This window comes from Nerophis lumbriciformis, linkage group LG01 (assembly GCF_033978685.3).
Source record: "Nerophis lumbriciformis linkage group LG01, RoL_Nlum_v2.1, whole genome shotgun sequence".
In the NCBI taxonomy this organism is placed as follows: domain Eukaryota; kingdom Metazoa; phylum Chordata; class Actinopteri; order Syngnathiformes; family Syngnathidae; genus Nerophis; species Nerophis lumbriciformis.
In genome coordinates this window covers 38837445-38861200 of record NC_084548.2, presented here as the reverse complement: position 1 = coordinate 38861200, position 23756 = coordinate 38837445, and the positions used below count along the sequence as shown (strand labels likewise).

The window sequence follows — 23756 nt, the reverse complement described above, 5'->3', positions numbered from 1 at the left end:
AAGGAGGCCGGCATCACTAGACCTGAGGGAACGGGACGGGACGTGTGGCTGGAGGAGGTCAGAGAGGTAGGGTGGTGCCAGGTTATGGAGTACCTTGTAGGTGGTGAGGAGTATTTTAAAGGTGATTCTGTATTTGACAGGCAGCCAGTGGAGGTCATGAAGGACAGGTGTGATGTGCTCTCTGGAGCGGGTTCCGGTGAGCAGGCGGGCAGCAGAGTTCTGGACGTATTGCAGTTTGTTGAGGGTTTTGGAGGTGATGCCGTAGAGGATGCTGTTGCAGTAGTCTAGCCGGGATGAGATGAAGGCGTGGATGAGGGTTTCGGCAGCAGAGGATGTGAGGGAGGGCCGGAGACGGGCAATGTTTCTGAGGTGGAAGAATGCAGTTTTGGTGATGTGGTTTACGTGGGGGAGGAGAGGGTAGGGTCGAAAATTACACCTAGATTGCGGATGTGGGTGGAGGTAGTGACAAGGGAGCCGTCGATGTTTAATGAAAAGTCCTGAGTGGAGCGAGTGAGGGAGTCGGGGCCAATGATAATTATTTCAGATTTGTTGCAGTTGAGTTTTAGAAAGTTTTTTTGCATCCAGGTTTTTATGTCTGTGAGGCAGGTGGTGAGGGTGGAGTGGGTGGCTGTGGTGATGGTCGTGGTGGAAATGTATAGTTGTGTGTCGTCGGCATAGCAGTGAAATTGAAGGCCGTGGTGTCGGAGGATCTGACACTTAGTTTTCTTTACATTCAACACAGAAGTGACAATTCTCTGTGGACCAATCAATGGACACATTAAGTTTAGCTCCAGCCTGCGCTGCTATGTACCATACTGCTACAACGTAACCTCAACAAGAAGGTAGAAACATAAGAAAGTTGTGTACCGTGCCAAACTCATCTGAACAAAATGACATTTCAAGCAATTGAATCATTTATATCATATTTTAATTGGTTCTTAAACATGGTTTACAAACCAAACAGTTTGTATAGTGATGCAGTTTTCCAAAATAATTATTGTAACCATGAATAACACAACATAACAAGGGGGTAATGGCTCAACAATCTCTTTTTTTATCCAGACAACACAACAACATTACAGCAAGTTTAATTGTCTACACACACACGGGTCTCATTGGTAGGCTCCAAAAACAAAAAAGGAAAATCCTTTTACCCTGTGTCTGGGGATATCTGTGGCATTGTTGAACACTCTGGGAGTTTCGGAGTAATAAAAGAGCAGTGGCTTCCCATAGTCGCTGCTAGCGTTAGCACAAACTAGCAGTGTGAGGCGATCCTTCATGGACTTGTGTCCCGGTAGTGCCTTCTCCTTTGCTGTAACAAAGGTCCGCTGTGGCATTTTTTCCCGTCTCATCACAATTGTGAATTACATTTAGTGAAGTGAATTACATTTATATAGCGCTTTTTCTCAAGTGACTCAAAGCTCTTTACATTGTGAAACCCAATATCCAAGATACATTTAAACCAGTGTGGGTGGCACTGGGAGCAGGTGGGTAAAGTGTCTTGCCCAAGGACACAACGGCAGATGGCGGAAGCGGGGATCGAACCTGCAACCCTCAAGTTGCTGGCACAGCCGCTCTACCAACCGAGCTATACCGCCCCACCAATTAAGACTTGCGGCGGAACAAAGCTGCCTTCGCTGATAAAATCCTCAATCTGAAGGTGCATTTAAATAATTTGTGATCACACAAAGTGATCTCTAAGACAGGTTGACATAGCTCTGGTACAACAATTGTGGAAGTAAACACGTCAGTTAGAAGTGCGGCTCGACGTCAAAGCTCTTCACAATGGCCGTGTCAGCGTGTGCAGGAAGTGATGTCATCAAAATATCAAAAATATATACACACATATATATATATATATATATGTGTATATATATATGTATATATATATGTATGTATATATATATATATATATATATATATATATATATATATATATATATATATATGTGTGTATATATATATATATATATATATATATACATATATATATATATATATATATATATATATATATATATATACAAACATATATATATATATATATACAAACATATAGTGCTACTTTTACCACAGGCTATTTCTCTGCTGTTTGTCTGTGTGTGTGTTAAATTATGACGGTATCCTGTGGTAAAAATAGCACTATATGTTTGTATATATATATACAGTATATATATATATACATATATATATATATATATGTATATATATATATACATATATATATATATATATATATATATATATATATATACAAACATATAGTGCTATTTTTACCACAGGATACCGTCATAATTTAACACACACACAGACAAACAGCAGAGAAATAGCCGTTCCACAGCAAGTGCTTTTATATATATATATATATGCCATTTTTTAATACTTTTTCTGTCATTTTAGCATTAGCATGTCCTATCTGTGTTGGCCCTGATCTGATGTGGCGACTTGTGCCCTGCCTTCCGCCTGAATGCAGCAGGGATACTATAGGCTATAGCCACACCCGCGACCCTGAGAGGGACAAGCGGTAGAAAATTGATGGATGGATGTCTTTGGACTGTGCACATTTGACATTTGAGATGAAGTGAACTCAACAATACAAGAGTTCACTTTGAAGAAGCGAGTCTCGGTGTGGTGTGCACAATGGTTTGTTTTACACAGCCAAATGTGACAAAGTTCTATGCTTCCAGCTTTGCGGGAACGTTTTTTGGGAACTACTGTGGTAATTGTTCTCATGTCTACAGTAATGTCTGGAAACAGACTAAGCTATTTGGCGTCCTAAACAAAATTTAGTTTGTGCCTCCATTTGGGCCTTTAATATTACTCGTGTAATACGCTAGTGAGTATTGTAATACAGTTGTCCCTCACCACATTGAATGTGGGTGTTAGTTTACTAACCCCGTTTCCATATGAGTTGGGAAATTGTGCTAGATGTAAATATAAAAAGAATACAATGATTTGCAAATCATTTTCAACCCATATTCAGTTGAATATGCTACAAAGACAACATATTTGATGTTCAAACCGATAAACTTTTTTTTTTTGCAAATAATCATTAACTTTAGAATTTGATGCCAGCAACACTTGACAAAGAAGTTGGGAAAGGTGGCAATAAATACTGATAAAGTTGAGGAATGCTCTTCAAACACTTATTTGGAACATCCCACAGGTGAACAGGCAAATTGGGAACAGGTGGGTGCCATGATTGGGTATAAAAGTAGATTCCATGAAATGTTCAGTCATTCACAAACAAGGATGGGGCAAGGGTCACCACTTTGTCAACAAATGTGTGAGCAAATTGTTGAACAGTTTAAGAAAAACCTTTCTCAACCAGCTATTGCAAGGAATTTAGGGATTTCACCATCTACGGTCCGTAATATCATCAAAGGGTTCAGAGAATCTGGAGAAATCACTGCACGTAAGCAGCTAAGCCCGTGACTTTCGATCCCTCAGGCTGTACTGCACCAACAAGCGACATCAGTGTGTAAAGGATATCACCACATGGGCTCAGGAACACTTCAGAAACCCACTGTCAGTAACTACAGTTGGTCGCTACATCTGTAAGTGCAAGTTAAAACTCTCCTATGCAAGGCGAAAACCGTTTATCAACAACACCCAGAAACGCCGTTGGCTTTGCTGGGCCTGAGCTCATCTAGGATGGACTGATACAAAGTGGAAAAGTGTTCTGTGGTCTGACGAGTCCACATTTTAAATTGTTTTTGGAAACTGTGGACGTCGTGTCCTCCGGACCAAAGAGGAAAAGAACCATCCGGATTGTTATAGGCGCAAAGTTGAAAAGCCAGCATCTGTGATGGTATGGGGGTGTATTAGTGCCCAAGACATGGGTAACTTACACATCTGTGAAGGCGCCATTAATGCTGAAAGGTACATACAGGTTTTGGAGCAACATATGTTGCCATCCAAGCAACGTTACCAGGGACGCCCCTACTTATTTCAGCAAGACAATGCCAAGCCACGTGTTACATCAACGTGGCTTCATAGTAAAAGAGTGCGGGTACTAGACTGGCCTGCCTGTAGTCCAGACCTGTCTCCCATTGAAAATGTGTGGCGCATTATAAAGCCTAAAATACTACAACGGAGACCCCCGGACTGTTGAACAACTTAAGCTGTACATCAAGCAAGAATGGGAAAGAATTCCACCTGAGAAGCTTAAAAAATGTGTCTCCTCAGTTCCCAAACGTTTACTGAGTGTTGTTAAAAGGAAAGGCCATGTAACACAGTGGTGAACATGCCCTTTCCCAACTACTTTGGCACGTGTTGCAGCCATGAAATTCTCAGTTAATTATTATTTGCAAAAAAAAAACAAAAAAAAAAAAGTTTATGAGTTTGAACATCAAATATCTTGTCTTTGTAGTGCATTCAATTGAATATGGGTTGAAAAGGTTTTGCAAATCATTGTATTACGTTTATATTTACATCTAACACAATTTCCTAACTCATATGGAAACGGGGTTTGTAGATTGCACCCCTTATTCTGCTCACTTAACAGACGCAATCAACTTTGCACACCTTTATTAGATCCAGATCAAGATCAAGTTTGCACATTTTTTAGTACACGCAAACCTTTAGTAATCAGACCCTATACATTTGTGAAAAAGGCTCGGACGGCTACAATATAAACTTAAATAATACGGTCGTTTTAGAATCACAGCCTTAAATCTGTCACGCCGGTGTTCAAAGCGATGCTAAATTAGAACTGATCTTGATGGGCTTTTGAGTGGAAGCGATCGCAATGCTGCTGAACCCAACTGAAACTATTACTAAGGACATGTTGACTCAATGCTGAATAGAAGTTTAGCAAAACTAAGTATGATTCAATCCATGAGACAATATAGTCCATCTAAGTAGAATAAGCAAACACCTTTAGAGCCCAACAACCACAGTGATGAAGTGACCAGTCGCCATTATCAAGTTGTGGCCCTAAACAACCGCCTCTGTCTGTAAAGGGAAAACCTAACCGACCTACCAACTAAAATGAATATTACCCAATATCAGTAACCTCCGACAAGTTGCTGCAAGTGATGTCTAACTCTTGTTTGTGTTATCAGATCGCAGACACCTATTCCATCGTGTGCAAAACCCAGAAGAAAAGACCCCCCATGGAGAACAATGGGGCAAAGACTCTGCCGCGCTCATTCGGTGGGGACAAAGGAAAAGGTCGGGGCAGAGGAGTCCAGGCCCAGGCGCGGTCCCAGGAGGAGCCGTGCTATCAGCCGTCGGGAGACAGGTCCTGGCCGGAGTACGCAGCGGCCGAACCTGACCCGGCGTATGCCACCATTGACAGCCATCGTAAGCGTGAGCCGGCGGGCGCCAGTAACAGCGCAGCCAGTGGTGCTGCCACGCTTAAGAGGAAAAAGCAGCAGACACCATCAGCTGCACCTCAGGGCTCGGCATCCAACCCCCTGCCTGTCAGAGGCCTGCCTGGGGGAGATAACTTCTACGAGACCATCAGTGATGTGAAAGGAGGCAACAGCTCCAGCACCACCACCATTTTCACCTTCAATGACGGGATGGAGATGTATGTCACAGGCCTGTAGCTGGCTGAGGTCACTTCCTTTGAACCGACAAAGTGACGATCAAATGTGTTGACATCAGGTACAAACAGGGTTTTAATCCAGGTTCAGACTTTCCTTCACTCGTCTGTAGTTCAGATCCCCCCTCAGCCCTGCAAGGACAAAGATGTTCAAGCAAACAAACACAAATTGAACTGGAATATACATCTTTAAAAATATTGCATCACTGACCTTACTCATGTTTTTGTGAGTCATCATTTTCCATCATATCTTTATTTTTGTATGAACAATGTTTCTTTGGTGTGGTGTGTCTCACAACTTAAGCACATTTTGAATACAACATATGTATAGGAAATGTACATGCATGCATTGTGCGAGCCACAGAGAGCTGCAGTTTACAGTACGATGCAGGCTAGAAGATGTAATATAAGCAGATGGATGTCACAGAGATTTTTTCGGAGCTCAGCTTAACCTAAGTAAACATCAGAAACAGGTTCCCTATGCACACTGACCTGTTGCCTAGCAGGGAGCGTAGAGATGTTTTGTTCAAACAAAACTAGGCCTGCTCAAACTCAAATGTATATGAAGGCCACTGTCCCCATTTCACAAAGCACCATCGATGTGCCCTAAACATATTAAGTCATCAATGGCCGCCCTCAGCTGTGTTTGTGTTGGTCATCCTCAAGATAATTATTAGATCAGCTCAGATTTGACTTTGTGTTGCTGGAGGCATGATGACACATCTTACACACACACATGTGCGCGCACACACACACACACACATTCATTCATGCTTGGCAGAGTTTTACAAGGTAAAGCCATCCAGTCAGAGTGTTGGGCAAGAGTGATACGGGGTGACAGATTTCACAATGCAAGATTGTGTCCGCCGTGTAAGAGAGATACCTGCTTCCTTCTAAAGTACAACAAAAGAACACAATTATTTAATCTCTCTTTTTTTTATTGCAGGGATATTCAACTAAATTATTTTGGGGGACACATTTCCAGAAAGTTAAGGACCGGGGGGCCGGACTTTTCCCTTCACTATTATTTTAGTTACAAGAGCGCTCTGCTGTTTTTAAGGACCTTCTGCCCAAAAGCTAGTCAAAGGTTATTTATGACAGCATTTTAAGAATCTGCTGCAAAAATTTGAGTGTCTTACAAGTTTTTTTAATTGACACACAAGTTGAATAGCCCAAATGATGAAAAAGAGATGACCTAAAATGGAACCTTGAGGAACACCACTAGTATAATAACTAAGGAAGTTGAACCAATGACTACTGACTGCATCTGAAGTAAACAAGCTACAGCGCACCTTAGTTACAGGAATCACATTACGAAAACAAAGTTGTAACTTCCAAAAAGGAGAGGACTTAAAGGGGTGCCTTGAGGAACGCCTCAGTTCTGTAAATCACAAGTTCGGATCCCAGTGTTCTATGTTTGCTAGCAAAGTTAAACTGTCAATGCAAGGATCTGCCAATGTGGTCCAAGTTCCTCTGTACAACATGAGCTCTGTAGTCTTTTTAGGAATTTGCTGCACAATTGTTTGTCTCCCACTGAATCCGAGGGCCAGTGGTGTCATTTTCGGGCCACCAGTCGAATTGCTCTGCTTTAAATACTATTTTATGATCATTGTACTGTTGCACTAGTCATTGTACTGCAGGAACGGCTGTCTTTATTATTGCTATTCATGTCCTGCGTTTGTTATTTGGTTTGCTAGCAGGCTCCAAGTCAAAAGCTTCATAGTTCTTGAGGCATTCGTTTGCTCGTTGGAATAGCAACAAGAAGTTTGGAAAAAACCACCGCGGAGTGTCCTTTGGACAATTGCACCTCGCCCTGCACTCCTCAGCTAAATCTTTTTCATGTAGCCTTGGGGAGCATTAAAATGGTGGACAAAACACAACTTTATGCGCGTAATAAAAGGTTCTAAGGCTATAGGGTGATGAAGGATCTCACTGTGAGGGAACCAAGCAGTTGTTGAGAAGGTCAGTAGCATACAGTGTGAGAAGGTACGTCAAAGCAATTGCACAAATGTATTTACTTGCACTCTTCTTTTTTTTTTCTCTCTGTTTTTGGACAATGAATAGCTCATGCCACTGCCATGAAACTATAGTATGTGTTGGTGCAATTTCTCCTGCTTGATCCAAAAAGTGCATGCATGAATATATGGAGATGAAACAAATATTGTGGTACTTTATTGATCTCTTTGTAAGTCTTATGTTGTACTTTTTTTTGCCATGTAATGCACAGCAGCATTTTCCTCCCCCAAAGTAGTAGTATAAGTAATAGATGGAAGTGGGATGTGGATCACTGCAAATGGACAGACCAGGCCGACCCTGCTCCTCCTCCTGATGTGTGCTGCTGCAACGTTAGTGAGCCATGTGCATTTCCAGTTAAGGGGAGGAAGCACATTTTCACCTCTGCTCCCTCCCCCAGTTGTGTTCACTCCCCAATAACGGACACACAGCTCGCTTTTCCCTGCTGAGGAGGGGCTTTTTTATTTTGATGTCCACTTCTGAGGGACTATGGGGGCGAACCAGGCCCAGTCTGTAGCAGCAACGCAACGTTGGCCTATCTACTGTCTGATACGGGAAATATCACGTTGAATCCTTTTCTCCGACTTTGTGTCACATATACTTTATCCTGAAACCAAGCACTGATGCTAATAGTTGGACATTGCTGCACAAATACAGTATGAATATGTAAATGTGTAAAATACTGCGCTGCTGTTCTGATGTTGTCACAGTGTAATATAGAGTATGCAGTATATTTGTCGGGGGGAATAATGTTTATCACATTTGTGAATGAAAATTTTTTCCTGCTTTAATGCACTTACATATGTTTTTTTTGTTGTTGTTAATTATCTTCAGATATTAATATGGGCCAATACTGCTGTGACAGTGGTACTTAAAGCACAGGGTTTAGTTGGGAAATAATATATATATGCATATATATATATATACATACATACATACATATATATTATATATAGTTATATATATGTATACATACATATATATATATATATAAATATATATACACATGCATATGTATTATATATAGATATATACATACATATATATTATATATAGTTATATATATGTATATATATGTATTATATATATATACATATATATATATATATAAATATATATATATAAATATATATACACATGCATATGTATTATATATAGATATATACATACATATATAATATATATATACATATATATATATATATATATATATATATATAGAGAGAGAGAGAGAGAGAGATAGTGTGACAGTGCGGATATGCAAAAGATTGTAATGTTTTATATCAACGTTCATAAAAAATTAAAGTGAGTTTTTACTTTTCTAATAAAGTGGCACATTATAACGTGTTTGTCATTTGCCCAAAGAATCGTTATTTTTGTAGTACTTTCCTGTGTTACTGTTTGCAGGCATTTAAAAGTATGAATAAGGTTAAGGTATTTTGGCCTTGTGCACAGTTCAAATCAACAAGATATGGTTTTGTCGGCTATTGTTACACAAATATACAACAGCCTTTGTGAAGGTTGGCCAAAGATGATGGTGTACGCACTTACGACATTAGATGGTTTCATTCTGGTATTTGGCTGAAAAATACATGAAAATATAATACAACACCTGCAAAAAAGTATGGATGTTCATTAAGTTTTTTAATTTTGGAGAAAAAAAATCAGATAACAGGCATGACATAAAACTGCAATCATTTCAAATTGCAACTTTCTGGTTTTAAGAAACACTGAAAGAAATGGAGAAAATAATAGTTTCCTTTTTAGAGCAACCATAGTGAAAAAAATCAATCACTCAATTCTTAGGAAAAATGATGGCGCCAAAAACAAACAAACAAAAAAACACACCAATACTACTTTGTTGCACCACCTATGGCTTTAATAACCGGCTGAATTGCTGCAACTCTGCTAATGGGCTGCCCAATCAAGTCTGTGAAGATCCTCCAACTGCTCCATACAGCTGCAAAAAACAGGAGCATAGATCAGTCTACAACAGGGGTGCTCACACTTTTTCTGCAGGCGAGCTACTTTTCAATTGATCAAGTCGTGGGGATCTACCTCATTCATATATATAATTTATATTTACTTATTTATGAAATATATGTTTTGTTAATAAGTTAAAGGTGTTTAATGATAATGCAAGCATGTTTAACACATATAGTTAATATTGTTAATAAATTAAAGGTGTTTAATGATAATGCAATCATGTTTAACACATAGTTAATATTGTTAATAAATTAAAGGTGTTTAATGATAATACAAGTATGTTTAATACATATAGTTAATATTGTTAACAAGTTAAAGGTGTTTAAAGATAATGCAAGCATGTTTAATACATATAGTTAATATTGTTAACAAGTTAAAGGTGTTTAATGATAATACAAGCATGTTTAATACATATAGTTAATATTATTAATAAGTTAAAGGTGTTTAAAGATAATACAAGCATGTTTAACACATATAGTTAATATTGTTAACAAGTTAAAGGTGTTTAATGATAATACAAGCATGTTTAACACATATAGTTAATATTGTTAATAAGTTAAAGGTGTTTGAAGATAATGCAAGCATGTTTAACACATATAGTTAATATTGTTAACAAGTTAAGGTGTTTAAAGATAATACAGGCATGTTTAACACATATAGATTCCTTTCTTTCATGAAGACAAGAATATAAGTTGGTGTATTACCTGATTCTGATGACTTGCATTGATTGGAATCAGACAGTGGTGCTAAAAACGTCCGCATTTTCGAATGGAGGAGAAAAAAGTCCTCCTTTCTGTCCAATACCACATTAAAGTGTTTGGTTTTTGGCATCTTATTTGTCCAGCTTCCGTACTCCTTTGTATACACTTTACAAGAAATACATTGTCGGCAAACTCCGTAGCTTGCTAGCTTGTGCACGCCAGCTTTCTGAGACTCTGATTTTGTTAGCGCAACTATGCAACTGTGCAGTCGGTCTTTGGAGTTTTGACGACAGGTACGGCGCCAGAGTCTGTTGAAATAAAGTGTTTCTCGCCTTCCAGTCGGTAATTTTAATGAGCTGGCAGCAGCCAGCGTGATCTCAGAAGACCCTCGGATGCCGTGAATGTCAATCAAGTGACGAAAGTGACGTCATAGTGAAGATTTATGATCGCTCATTTTTAGGACTATTTTTTTAATGCCTGGCTGGTGATCGACTGACACACCCTCCGAGATCGACCGGTAGCTCGCGATCGACGTAATGAGCACCCCTGGTCTACAAGATACCCTGCATGGTTTTAGAGCATTAAGAATTTAATTTGAAATCCTCCTCCCATACAAAGCACTACATGGCTAGCATTAACTGACTTACCAGCGGCAATTGCTCATTGGCGAAAAGAGAAGCTGAACTTCCTCTTTAAATGTAATACAATAATATGCCTTGTGAAACCTAAATGTAGACTTAAAACTGCATTAAAATGTGTTTCATAGGTGAGTATGTTTAGCATTAATCTACTGATTAGTGAGTTGGCTGTCCGCTGCAATCTCCTCAGCTGGAACACGGACGTGGCCTGTGCGTAAGTCCCGATTGAAGCACATGGAAGCTCACAACAAGAGAGTAAGACCCATCCATCCATCCATTTCCTACCGCTTGTCCCTTTTGGGGTTGCGGGGGGTGCTGGAGCCTATCTCAGCTGCATTTGGGCGGAAGACGGGGTAAAACCTGGACAAGTCGCCACCTCATCACAGGGCCAACACAGATAGACAGACAACATTCACACTCACATTCACACACTAGGGACAATTTAGTGTTGCCAATCAACCTATCCCCAGGTGCATGTCTTTGGAATAAGAATGGAATCAAAATTTGAGAGTAAGACCCTGATTGGATGAATGAGCAAAAATGTCACCTTCAAGGAAGCTGCAGCTTCTCTGAGGGTCTATAGAGCAGTTGGCTGGCCTGGACTCTGAGCTTCTCTGCATGGTGATTGGCTGAATCCATTTTTGATTGGCATCGAAATGAGAGAATCGGCAATCTTAAAATATAAACCACCGACAGAACAGTTTTCAACATTCATTCTGTTGTTCCGAGTTGTTTTAGAGACTTTTTCAATCCTTGTTAAAAACAACTAGCAATACATCTAGCATCTATTTTTGTACTCGTGTTTGGAGACTCTGAATTCTGCTGCTCTGCAGTGAGTGTACCAAATGAAAATGGTGCCGAAAATAAGCTTCTCCTCCTTGAAAGATCAGCATGCACCAATGCAATATACTTTACCTTTAAGAGCTGCTGGTGTCTTATCAACCCATCCATCCATTTTCTACCGCTTGTCCCTTTTGGGGTTGCGGGGGGTGCTGGAGCCTATCTCAGCTGCATTCGGGCAGAAGGCGGGGTACACCCTGGACAAGTCGCCACCTCATCGCAGGGCCAACACAGATAGACAGACAACATTCACACTCACATTCACACACTAGGGCCAATTTAGTGTTGCCAATCAACCTATCCCCAGGTGCATGTCTTTGGAAGTGGGAGGAAGCCGAAGTACCTGGAGGGAACCCACGCAGTCACGGGGAGAACATGCAAACTCCACACAGAAAGATCCCGAGCCCGGGATTGAACTCAGGATTACTCAGGACCTTCGTATTGTGAGGCACATGCACTAACCCCTGTTCCACCGTGCTGCCGTCTTATCAACCTAGTAAATCTATTTAGTCCCACAGTTAGAGCCTTTAGCTATCAGGCGTGTTTCTTGTGGAGCCATTTTCCTGCTTCAGTCGAGAGTGGCAGACATTTGTTCAAAAGTAAACTTAAAAGTCACCTTTTTCTAAAGCCTAGACAGACCTAATGTCCTGGTCATCTGCTCTATCATGCTGCCATAGCACATAGGTCACACCTGATGCACCAAGCTTTTCTACCGCTCCATCTCAATCTATTTATGTTAATTCAGGGCTATTGCTATTGATAACGCTATTGACAGGTGTGCGGTTGTGTCATTCCCATCCTCTGGCACTGTTCCCCTAGCATTCGAAAAAGTGGTTATTCGTCCTCTGCTCAAAAGACCTAACCTCGATCCTGACCTCATGGTAAACTACTGGCTGGTGTCCCACCTTCCCTTTATCTCAAAAATCCTCGAAAAAATTGTTTCACAGCAGCTAAATGAACACTTAGCGTCTATCAAGTTCTGTGAACCCTTTCAGTCTGATTTCAGGGAAAATCATTCTACAGAGACATGATTAATGATCTATTGCTATAACTATGGATGCTGATGCATCACCCATGCTGCTGCTTTCGATACCGTCGATCATAACTTTCTATCAGAACGTATCAAAACACGTATTGGTATGTCAGACTTGGCCTTTTCTTGGTTTAACTCCTATCTTACTGACAAGATGCAGTTTGTGTCCCATAACAATGTGACCTCAGAGTATGTTAAGGTAACATGCAGAGTTCCACAGGTTTCGGTTCTTAGCATCTATATGCTGCCGATAGGTGACATCAGGCACAGCTTTCACTGTTGTACTGATGACACCCAACTCTACATGCCCCTGAAGTTGACCAACACGCCAGATTGGAGTCACCTGTAGGTGTGTCTAAATTAAATCAAACAATGGATGTCCACTAACTTTTTGCTTCTTAACGCTAATAAAACAGAAATGCTGATTACCGGTCCTGCTAGACACCGACACCTGTTTAATAATACCACCTTAACATTTGACAACCAAACAATTACACAAGGCAACTCGGTAAAGAATCTGGGTATTATCTTTGACCCAACTCTTTAGTTTGAGTCACACATCAAGAGTGTTATTAAAACTGCCTTCTTTCATCTCCGTAATATCGCTAAAATTCGTTCCATTTTGTCCACCAACGACGCTGAGATCATTATTCATGCATTGGTTACGTCTCGATTACTGTAACGTATAATTTTCAGGTCTCCCTATGTCTAGCATTAAAAGATTACAGTTGGTACAAAATGTGGCTGCTAGACTTTTGACAAGAACAAGAAAGTTAGATCATATTACACTTATATTGGCTCACCTGCACTGGCCCCCTGTGCACTTAAGATGTGACTTTAAGGTTTTACTACTTACGTATAAAATACTACACGGTCTAACTCCATCCTATCTTGCTGATTGTATTGTACCATATGTCCCGGCCAGAAATCTGCGTTCTAAGAACTCCGGCTTATTAGTAATTCCCAGAGCCCCCCAAAAAAGTCTGCGGGCTATTTAGCGTTTTCTTTTCGGGCTCCAGTACTCTGGAATGCCCGACCGGTAACAGTTAGAGATGCTACCTCAGTAGAAGCATTTAAGTCCGATCTTAAAACTCATTTGTATACTCTAGCTTTTAAATAGACCCCACTTTTAGACCAGTTGATCTGCCGTCTCTTTTCTGCTCTGCCCCCCTCTCCTGCGTGGAGAGGGTGTCAGGTGAAATTGGATCAGCCTCCATTGAGGACGTGCTAGCTGTTCCAAGTCAGGACCCGGGGTGGACCACTCCCCTGTGTGCGGTCCCTTCCAAGGTTGCACGTTGTTCCCATTGGGTTGAGTTTTTTCTTGCCCTGATGTGGGATCTGAGCTGAGGATGTCATTGTAGCTTGTGCAGCCCTTTGAGACACTTGTGATTAAGGGCTATATAAATAAACTTTGATTGATTGATTGATGTATGTACTGTATGGCACAGATTCTGGATTCTCTTCATTTGATTTGAAGAAAAACAATGAAGGGCATCATGTCAGGCTTGTCCCTGACAGTTTGACTGTGTTTTAGTTTTTCCTTTGCGTTTGTCTTAGTTTTCTGTCAGCGCTTTTTATTTTGTCTTCAATTCCTGATTGTCTCCCTGAGTGCTGCTTCCCCTCAGCTGTGGCTGATTGGCACCTGGCCACACCTGGTGTCAATCAGCCAGCTGCTATTTAAACCTGCCTTCCCCTCCAGTCAGGGCTGGATTACTGTCATTGTCATTGTCATTACTACCTGTCTTAATACTTGTCGTTGTAGCTCTGTCTACTTTTGTTTCACTCTGCTCATGTCCTAGTTCCTTCGTGTCACAGTAAGTGTTTTTGTTTCTTGTCAACAGTTAGCCTCTGTGCTATTTTAGTTCATAGCCAAGTTTGTTCTCCGCCTTGTGCGCGCCTTTTGTTGTTACCCTTTTGGTTGTTTTTTTGCCATAGTGTTTAATTAAATCATGTTTTCTTGCACAATGCCTTCCGCCTTCTCTGCATCTTGGGGTTCGTGTCCTACAACAGCTGACATAATAATCCAGCCCTGACTGGAGGGGAAGGCAGGTTTAAATAGCAGCTGGCTGATTGACACCAGGTGTGGCCAGGTGCCAATCAGCCACAGCTGAGGGGAAGCAGCACTCAGGGAGACAATCAGGAATTGAAGACAAAATAAAAAGCGCTGACAGAAAACTAAGACAAACGCAGAGGAAAAACTAAAACACAGTCAAACTGTCAGGGACAAGCCTGACACATCACATATATTTCCATTATCTGCAGGCGTTTTATTTCCCCATCCCAAAGAGACAACAAACAATATGATCATGCAGTATGAATGACTCCAATACACAATCCAATGAAGCCATGTTTGCTTCATAAGATCTTGCAGACTATTGTGTGTGAATAAACATGAACTACTGACTCACCATCTGTGCAAGCCTGGAGTAATGTTTTGGTAATAGTGCGGTTTGATATGCACGAGTGACAAATGCAATGTGTTTTAATGTCTATTTTGGTTTTGAAAGTAGCCAAATCCAGTTTTACACAATTAATTGGACAAGAACAGCAACAGCGTAGTTAATGCCATTATGGATATTTATGAAAAGTTGTTTTTGTTTCAATCCAAATGATGAAACAACAAACTTGGGACTTGGCGCTAGAGGCGTAGCACCGAATTCTGTTATTACGAAGACCCCGCCATCCCACCCTAAACCCAATGTCACCGCCTCATACGCACACACTTGATATGTTTGCATGGACTAAAAACTAATTACTGCAAGGATTTGATTGAAACCAACTTTTTAAAACACATGTATAAGCATTATATAGATGTTTGACTTTTTAAAGATGGGATTAACATATCTACAACATTACTAGATAAACTCCCCTTAAAAATGTGGTTGTGTTTAAAAGAAAAATAAGATTTTCAATATAGGAGTGGCCAGAATGATTTTAAGTATCATATAAACTGTCACTATTCACTTATGTATTATTATGTCCAGGTTCACTTTACTTCAGAGTATAAAGTAGATTAGCTGATTCACAGAGGATTATTATCAGTGGATAATATGAATCATATTAATACATCACTATTATTATGCGTATGTTATTAGCCCTCTTCTGGGGGTTAAGTCTCCCCCTGTCTTTAAAAGCTATAATGACGCATCTGTTTCTAACTATATTTCAGGGTGTTTGAACACACCACAGTTATGCGCAATGAGATGCAAATGTAAAATTTAAACATAACTTTCTCTTATGCTGCCACAGATAGATTTATTATAATTTAGTCGTTCTTCTATCACTTTATCCATGTTCCAAAATGCTGCTGCAGTGTGTGAATGCTTCAAGGTGATATTTAGTAGCGTTATGACGTATGTGTTGGGTGAACAGTTTCATGCTGGGTTTTTTTTATCGCCATCCAGGTGCAATGAACCATTTTGTATCTTTGATATGTAGGTAGTCTTAGACATTCTTAATTTGATTTGAGCAACATTATAATGCAACTTCCACAGCTTTATTTATTTTATTTTAACATCTATGACCTACTTTTTATAATGTACAAATTTAAATGACAAAAAAACTAAAATATTTTTATTTGGGACATGGTGTAAGTGTGACCAGTAGATGGCAGTCAAACATAAGAGATACGTGTAGGCTGCACTATGATGGCAATATGACTCAAGTAAACAACACCAACATTTTATATGTTCCATTGAAAATATAGAACATTACACACGGAGCTCAAAAATCTATCAAAATGTTTCAGTACGACTTTGGTAAGCTATGAAGCTGCACCGATGATAGATTGTCGGCGCATTAAACATACGAGTATTATTATGGTGTGTGTATAAGGTAAGACATATTATCTGGTGTTTTGTTTCGCAATATTATGCAAAAGCAACTTTTCTTACCTTCTGGTATCTGCTGATCTGTATTTGGGATCTGCATAAAACCAGAAAAATTGTGCGCGTCCGCCTTTGTAGTCTGTGTCGACGCCGTAGTCGATAAGCTTCTTATTTTTCTCTATCTTCTTGTTATGTGACATTCATCCTCCGCTGTTGCCATTTCTAATATAAAGTAGTTTAAAGTTCTTACTTATATCTGTCAGTAAACTCGCCATGATAGCACTAAAACATACCAGTGTAGTGAGTTTACATTATTCACTCAAGGAAATTTAGTTATTAGAGAGTTCCGGTCGGACGGTTTTTCACGGGACACATTTCCTTGTTGTTGTTTCCGGATGAGAAGATGCTGCTTATTGATTTAAGTAAAGTCTGAATGTCATTAAAACAGTTAGCTCCATCTTTTGACACTTCTTTCACTCCCGTCCTTGCACGCTACACCGCTCCAACAAAGATGACAGGGAGAAGACGCTGCCGAAGGTGAGCCACGTAAAACCCACAAAACGGCGCATGTCAGAAAGCGGCTTGAAGATGATCTGTAAAAGATAATCTATGCAACATTTTGACCAAATAACCACCATTACATGTTATGTAGACCACAAGGAAGTGTTTTCAATTTTGAAAAAAAAGAAAAGATAATATGACTCCTTTAATGCGCCTTATAATCCGGTGCGCCTTATATATGAAAAAAGATTGAAAATAGACCATTCATCGGCAGTGCACCTTATAATCCGGTGCGCTCTATGGTCCGGAAAATACGATAATACAGCAGTTATTACCACAATCTCAATTTTCCAAAGTTTCCCCCTTTATGCAGCGCTAATGCCTGTAAGCGACTGAACCACATTTGAAGCGTTTGCTCTGTTGTCTCTCTTTTATCGTTTTTGGCTTGGAAAGTTGTTTCAGCATCAAATATTAAACATATACATATATATATAAAATTAAAGTTAAAGTACCATTACATGTTAGATCAGTGTTTTTAAACCTTTTTTGAGCCTAGGCGCATTTTTTTCCATTGAAAAAATCCGGAGGCACACCACCAGCAGAAATCCTTAAAAAAAATGAAACTCAGTAGACAATAAAAAGTTGTTGTCGCAATTGTTGGATATGAATTCAAACCATAACCAACCATGCATCACTATAGATCTTGTCTTAAAGTAGGTGTACCGTCACGACCTGTCACATCACACTGTGACTTATTTTGAGTTTTTTGGTTGTGCTCCTGTGCATAGTGTTTTAGTTCTTGACTTGCGCTCCTATTTTGGTGGCTTTTCCTGTTTTTTGGTATTTTCCTGTTGCAGTTTCATGTCTACCTTTGAGCACTATTCCCCGCACCTGCTTTGTTTTAGCAATCAAGATATTTAAGTGGTTGCTATCCTTCTTTGTGTGAACATTGTTGATTGTCATGTCATGTACGGATGTACTTTGTGGACGCCGTTTCTGCTCCACACGCTGTAAGTCTTTGCTGTCGCCCAGCATTCTGTTTTTGTTTACTTTGTCGCCAGTTCAGTTTTAGTTTCGTTCTGCATAGCCATCCAAAAGCTTTAATGCCTTTTCATAGGGGCACTCACCTTTTGTTTATTTTTGGTTTAAGCATTATACACCTTTTTACCTGCACACTGCTTCCCGCTGTCGTCTGCATATTGTGATCACGACAAACCATCGTCGTCTCACACGACGTGTTCCCGACATCTACAAAACAACTAGCTACCAGTTTCCACCTACTGATATTGAGGAGAATAACATGGTTACTCTGCCGAACTCTCGACAGCACCGACACTCAGTAACGACACATTATTTGCGGATTATAATTACTGGTTCGCAATAAATATTTTTAACCCAAATAGGTGAAACTACATAATATCTCACGGCACACCAGACTGTATCTCATGGCACACTAGTGGTATAGTGGTTGAAAAACACTGTAGTTAGATAACTTCCATCCATCCATCCATTTTCTACCGCTTGTCCCTTTTGGGGTCGCGGGGGGTGCTGGATCCTATCTCAGCTGCATTCGGGCGGAAGGCGGCGTACACCCTGGACAAGTCGCCACCTCATAGGGCCAACACAGATAGACAGAGTAAAACAACTTGCACTGAGCCTAGTCTATAAAATCCGCTACACCTCCCTGATACCGAAGTACATGTCAAACTGCTTCTGCCATAACCACAACACCAGGGGGAGCTCCACTAACCACGTTAAACCTAGATTCCGATCTAACAAAGGTCTTAACTCATTCTCTTTCTATGCCACATCAATATGGAATGCACTCCCAACAGGTGTAAAAGAAAGGGCATTTCTATCCTCCCTCAAAACTGCACTAAAAGAACACCTCCAGGCAACTTCAACCCTCAACTAACACCCTCCCTTCCTCATCATACCTCTTCGGATTGTAAATAATCAAATGTAAATAATCAAATGTAGACACTTTTTCCTTACAATTTCTGATCCCTCTCTCTGTGTCCACTACTTTACTTGCTGAACATATCCTACCAAGTCAGTACTACACTGTTCCAATGTCCATTTCTCCGATGATGCAATTGTTGATGACTGAAGTGTTGATACCAACCAAACCTAACACCCCCCCCCCCTCCACATCCCACACCCCGGATTGTAAATAATGTAAATAATTCAATGTATATACTCTGATGATTATCTTGTGTGATTAATGTATTATGAAAATAGTATATATCTGTATCATGAATTAATTAATTAAACAAGTTGAAAAAGCATTTAGTGGTCAATTGTACGGAATATGTACTTCACTGTGCAATCTACTAATACATATTTCAATCAATCAAAAAAAAAACAGACAATATTCACTAACTTATTTTTTTCAATTCGAACAGCTTTCAACTGTAAACCGACACAATTCATAGTTAACATTTTTTGAAGATGTGAATATTCGACATGTGCTGGGTTATTGTGGAATATCGTCTGCCACCTCAAGTGAATATAGGCCTGCAGGATGTGTCATTTGATTTCTATGCACTCACTCGGCTCAGACCGGCTCATATCGACAGACACCGGCCGGTAGAACTGTAGGGTCCGCCCATGTCTATTTGTAAACCAATTATATTAGAGAAAAAAATGATTGACATGTAAAAATGGACCAATAGCTAAACGCCTTGCTGTGGACGCATGCCAGAGTGTAATGTTTATGTACGCTCGGAACCAATAGGGAGCGAGCACAGGGGGCGTGGCATTCTTTTGGAGCAAATAGGCAAAACAATCTTTTTTCTCCTCCGGACCGGGGCGGCTTGTCGGCTCGCCCAACGCTCGATGTAGAATAGAAAGCAGAGGAGATAAGTAACACCCGACAATCCCGATAGATGTATCTCACTCGAGAAATTTGCACTAAAATCTTTAGAAAGCTGGTTTTCTTTCTTTAGTCCTGCACGCGCTCGCGGTTAACATGGACTCCAGGTTTATTTTGGACAAGCCGGTGGTCGCTGGGGCCGACTTCGGCTGCTCGGTGCTCCACGACAGCCGGCTGGGAAGACGCGGCGATGACGCGCCCGGTAGCGGGGCTCTCTTCTTCAAATGTGTGCTGGACGGCGAGGCGGCGGCGAAGGTTAAAGCCTCCCCTCGAAGGAACGGACGAATATTGGCCGACGTGGATAAAGTAAGTGCCCTTTTTTCAACAATCCTGTTTCCACGAAAGGCCGTCGTTTTACACACCAAAATGTCAACTTTGGCGCTCTTACGTCTGACATATGCGCACATGACTGAACGAGGGATTTTAAAACTAACTGAAGTTAGAGCTGGCGTATTTTCGCAAAGTTCGCCGGAAAGAGGGTCTCAAATGAGCGCCCCTCCCCCTCCTCCACACTTCAGGGTGGAGCTTTGCAAAAGGCCTTAAAAACACCAGTTGGCCTCTTGCGAACTTTCCAATCATTTAAAAAGGGCGAACTCTTACTGCTTTTTTCACAAAAGTTACACTATCAGCGTTGCTCTTGTGTTTCATCATTTAGGGAGCTGTGCGCATGCTGTTTAAATGATGTCACATGCTACACATTGATGCTTCAACACTTGCACTTTGACACAGTGTATGTTTCAACCCTGTATTGTTGGCTATTTGTGGACACACATAAAGCTAAATCAATCTGCCAGGCATTAAAACAAGACAGTAGATGGAGCTTCCCATGCTCTCTCATTTACTTGTATTGTTTGTTTTTGTGTTGTTGCTGTGTTTATTTTTATTTTTTTAATAAAGCAGCATTGTGTAAAAAAACAAACTAAGTTCAAAAACTTTAACTCAGTACTGAACTGTAACAACATGAAAAGGGTGGTGGCTGGTGGAGGTGTTTCTTTTTTATAGAATTGCAAAACCCCTGTTGACTGCTCTCCATAGGCCGTTGTTGCATGTCATTACACATTTCTCCAAAGTATCTGCCCATGTGTCCCAGCTGCTGACTGTCATTGAAAGACATGTCATCAATGAGGGTTGTGCCGCAGATCAGTATTGGCCGATATTCCTGAAAACGTATGGGTTTGCAATTGCTGATTATTGCCTTTCAGTGGCAATCACAAATGCAGATCCCCTCTGGCAGACACCATGGGCCTGATTTACTAAGATCCAAATAACATGCGCTAAACACCGTGTGCAAACAATAAAATAGCGTGTCCTATGAGTGGGCGTGTTGCGTGTGATCTACTAACACTGTGCGTGCCATTGAGAAGTTATGTACATCATACATGTACACCTTATTTAAATGAGGATTTTGCATGCATGCGGGACTTTTACCATCATTGCTGCACATTCATGTTAACATGCTCCAATCTGTGTGCAATCTGTTGAACCAGCGGCACACATCTATCTCTTAACACCTTTTCTGAATTGCTGTCTCGACAACAGAAATATAATGCACACTGACATTTAAGTCTTTGTGCAAGGCTGTAGAGCGCATCACCAGCACAGTTAGAAAATGCATAATAAAAGACATCTTTTCATGTAGGACAGGGTTTCCCAACCTTTTTTCCACCAGGGACCGGTTTAATTTATGCATTATTTTCACGGACCGGCTTTCTACGTGTGGCAGTTAAAAACTGTAAAAAAATTAGCATGAAAAATTAGCCTCTGGCACATTAACATTTTATATGTCCATTAATGTGCATTGTCCCATGTACTATAACAAAGGAGTTGTAATATACATCTATTAAGAAGCTTATTGGTGTTTAGTGGGACAGGCGAAAGTTAAGTCGGAGAAAATGCGGTAGTTCATAGATTAATTAATGTTTCTGTGCAGCAAATGTGTCACGGACTGGTATCGGTCCCCGGCCCGATGGTTGGGGACTACTGATGTAGGAGATATATTAGAGTAATATATGTACAAAATAAAAAGAACGAACAACAATTAAAAAAAACGACAGCAGACACCAAAACGCATCATTTGAATTCATTTTAATTAGCCCCTTAAGTCGTCCACCAGCAATACAACTATAAAAGGAAATTGCTGAATAGACAATATGTCTATTTTTTTAAATTTATTTCTGTCAGTCCAAATATTTTGAGAGTGAGACACACATAAGTTGGGGGATTCTCTGTCCATCGTCTGTTTTAGCAGTGTCGGATAGCAAGTCCTTTTCACACGTGCTAAATTTAACGCAAAATACCGTATTTTTCGGAGTATAATTCGCTCCGGAGTATAAATCGCACCGGCCGAAAATGCATAATAAAGAAGGAAAAAAACATATATAAGTCGCACTGGAGTATAAGTCGGATTTTTGGGGGAAATTTATTTGATAAAACCCAACACCAAGAATAGACATTTGAAAGGCAATTTAAAATAAATAAAGAATAGTGAACAACAGGCTGAATAAGTGTACGTTATATGACGCATAAATAACCAACTGAGAACGTGCCTGGTATGCTAACGTAACATATGGTGAGAGTCTTTCAAATAACTATAACATATAGAACATGCTATACGTTTACCAAACAATCTGTCACTCCTAATCGCTAAATCCGATGCAATTTTATACGTCTAGTCTCTTACGTGAATGAGCTAAATAATATTATTTGATATTTTACGGTAATGTGTTAATAATTTCACACATAAGTCGCTCCTGAGTATAAGTCGCACCCCCGGCCAAACTATGAAAAAAAACTGCGACTTACAGTCCGAAAAATACGGTAGAGCTCCCGAAATGGCGATTAATGTTGATAAATCAAATCGGTGAGCTGTTTGATATATTTGCATTTTCTCCTCCCAGTATTGTGGGGGTTTTGATGATTGGCATCTTTTCTGCATATTAATGAAGACAGAGATATGAAATACAAAATGCAAACTCACTTTATTCTGCTCACTTAACAGACGCTATCCACTTTGCACACGTTTAGTAAATCATCTGCTTTGCGTGTGGTATCAAGTTTGCACATGTTTTAGTACACAGAAGCCTTTAGTAAATCAAGCTCTATGTATAGTGAGTCCCCCATCTGACAAGCAGCTAATTATGTGTCTCCATACAATGCGCATTACAGTAGAAAGCTCGCAGTCGTCAACAGGGAATTAACAAGGAGATTAATAAGAGTCTCGAGAGAGAATAATATAACAACAACTGTTGCTGTGTCAGTATTGTCGTAGTCAGTACACCAGTATGAGGACCATCAGATCGATCCATTAAGTGGTGGTGTCGTTATTAAAGGTAAAATCAATATATGATCGATACTCGAGTGATTAGGTCGATATTTTTATTTTCTCAAACTTTTTTGTTTTTGTTAATGTTTACAAACTCGGGGAATAATTCATTGGACACAGGAGGACTTGAGGGAAAAAAAACTAAGTATTTAAATGAGCAACAGATAGTAGCTTTTGCTTTTTGTTTGGTTTTTGTGTACTATTGACTTTGTTTTGCTCAAACAATTGTATGTAATAAAATACAAAAAGGAACCAGTTTACATATTATCTATATATATATATATATATATATATATATATTGACATTTGTTAAACTGTCAAGAACACTCGCCATAAATAAATGGCAAAAATTACAGGTAATCCATGTGATCATTATCGGCTGACCTCACTCATGGATGATGGGAATCGGCATAAAACCGTGATTATTTCTAATATCAATTAAAGTAGGTGTGTTATATAAAGACCCTCC

The 23756-nt window shown here is 40.0% G+C and overlaps 2 protein-coding genes across 5 annotated transcripts in view; both read left to right on the top strand.

Annotated features, from left to right (window-relative positions):
• The window catches only part of LOC133619723 (uncharacterized), a 121028-nt gene extending 112523 nt beyond the window's left edge, over window positions 1–8505 (top strand). For all 3 annotated transcript variants that reach the window (XM_061980974.1, XM_061980982.1, XM_061980967.1), the window contains one exon: window positions 5067–8505. In XM_061980974.1, coding sequence (XP_061836958.1) covers window positions 5067–5555 — 489 coding nt within the window. In that variant the 3' untranslated portion in view covers window positions 5556–8505. The remainder of the gene's footprint in view (window positions 1–5066) is intronic.
• An 11390-nt stretch (window positions 8506–19895) lies between these two features.
• Window positions 19896–23756, top strand: part of LOC133619712 (zinc finger protein 704-like) — a 128350-nt gene continuing 124489 nt past the window's right edge. For both annotated transcript variants that reach the window (XM_061980958.2, XM_061980951.2), the window contains exon 1: window positions 19896–20271. In XM_061980958.2, coding sequence (XP_061836942.1) covers window positions 20062–20271 — 210 coding nt within the window. In that variant the 5' untranslated portion in view covers window positions 19896–20061. The remainder of the gene's footprint in view (window positions 20272–23756) is intronic.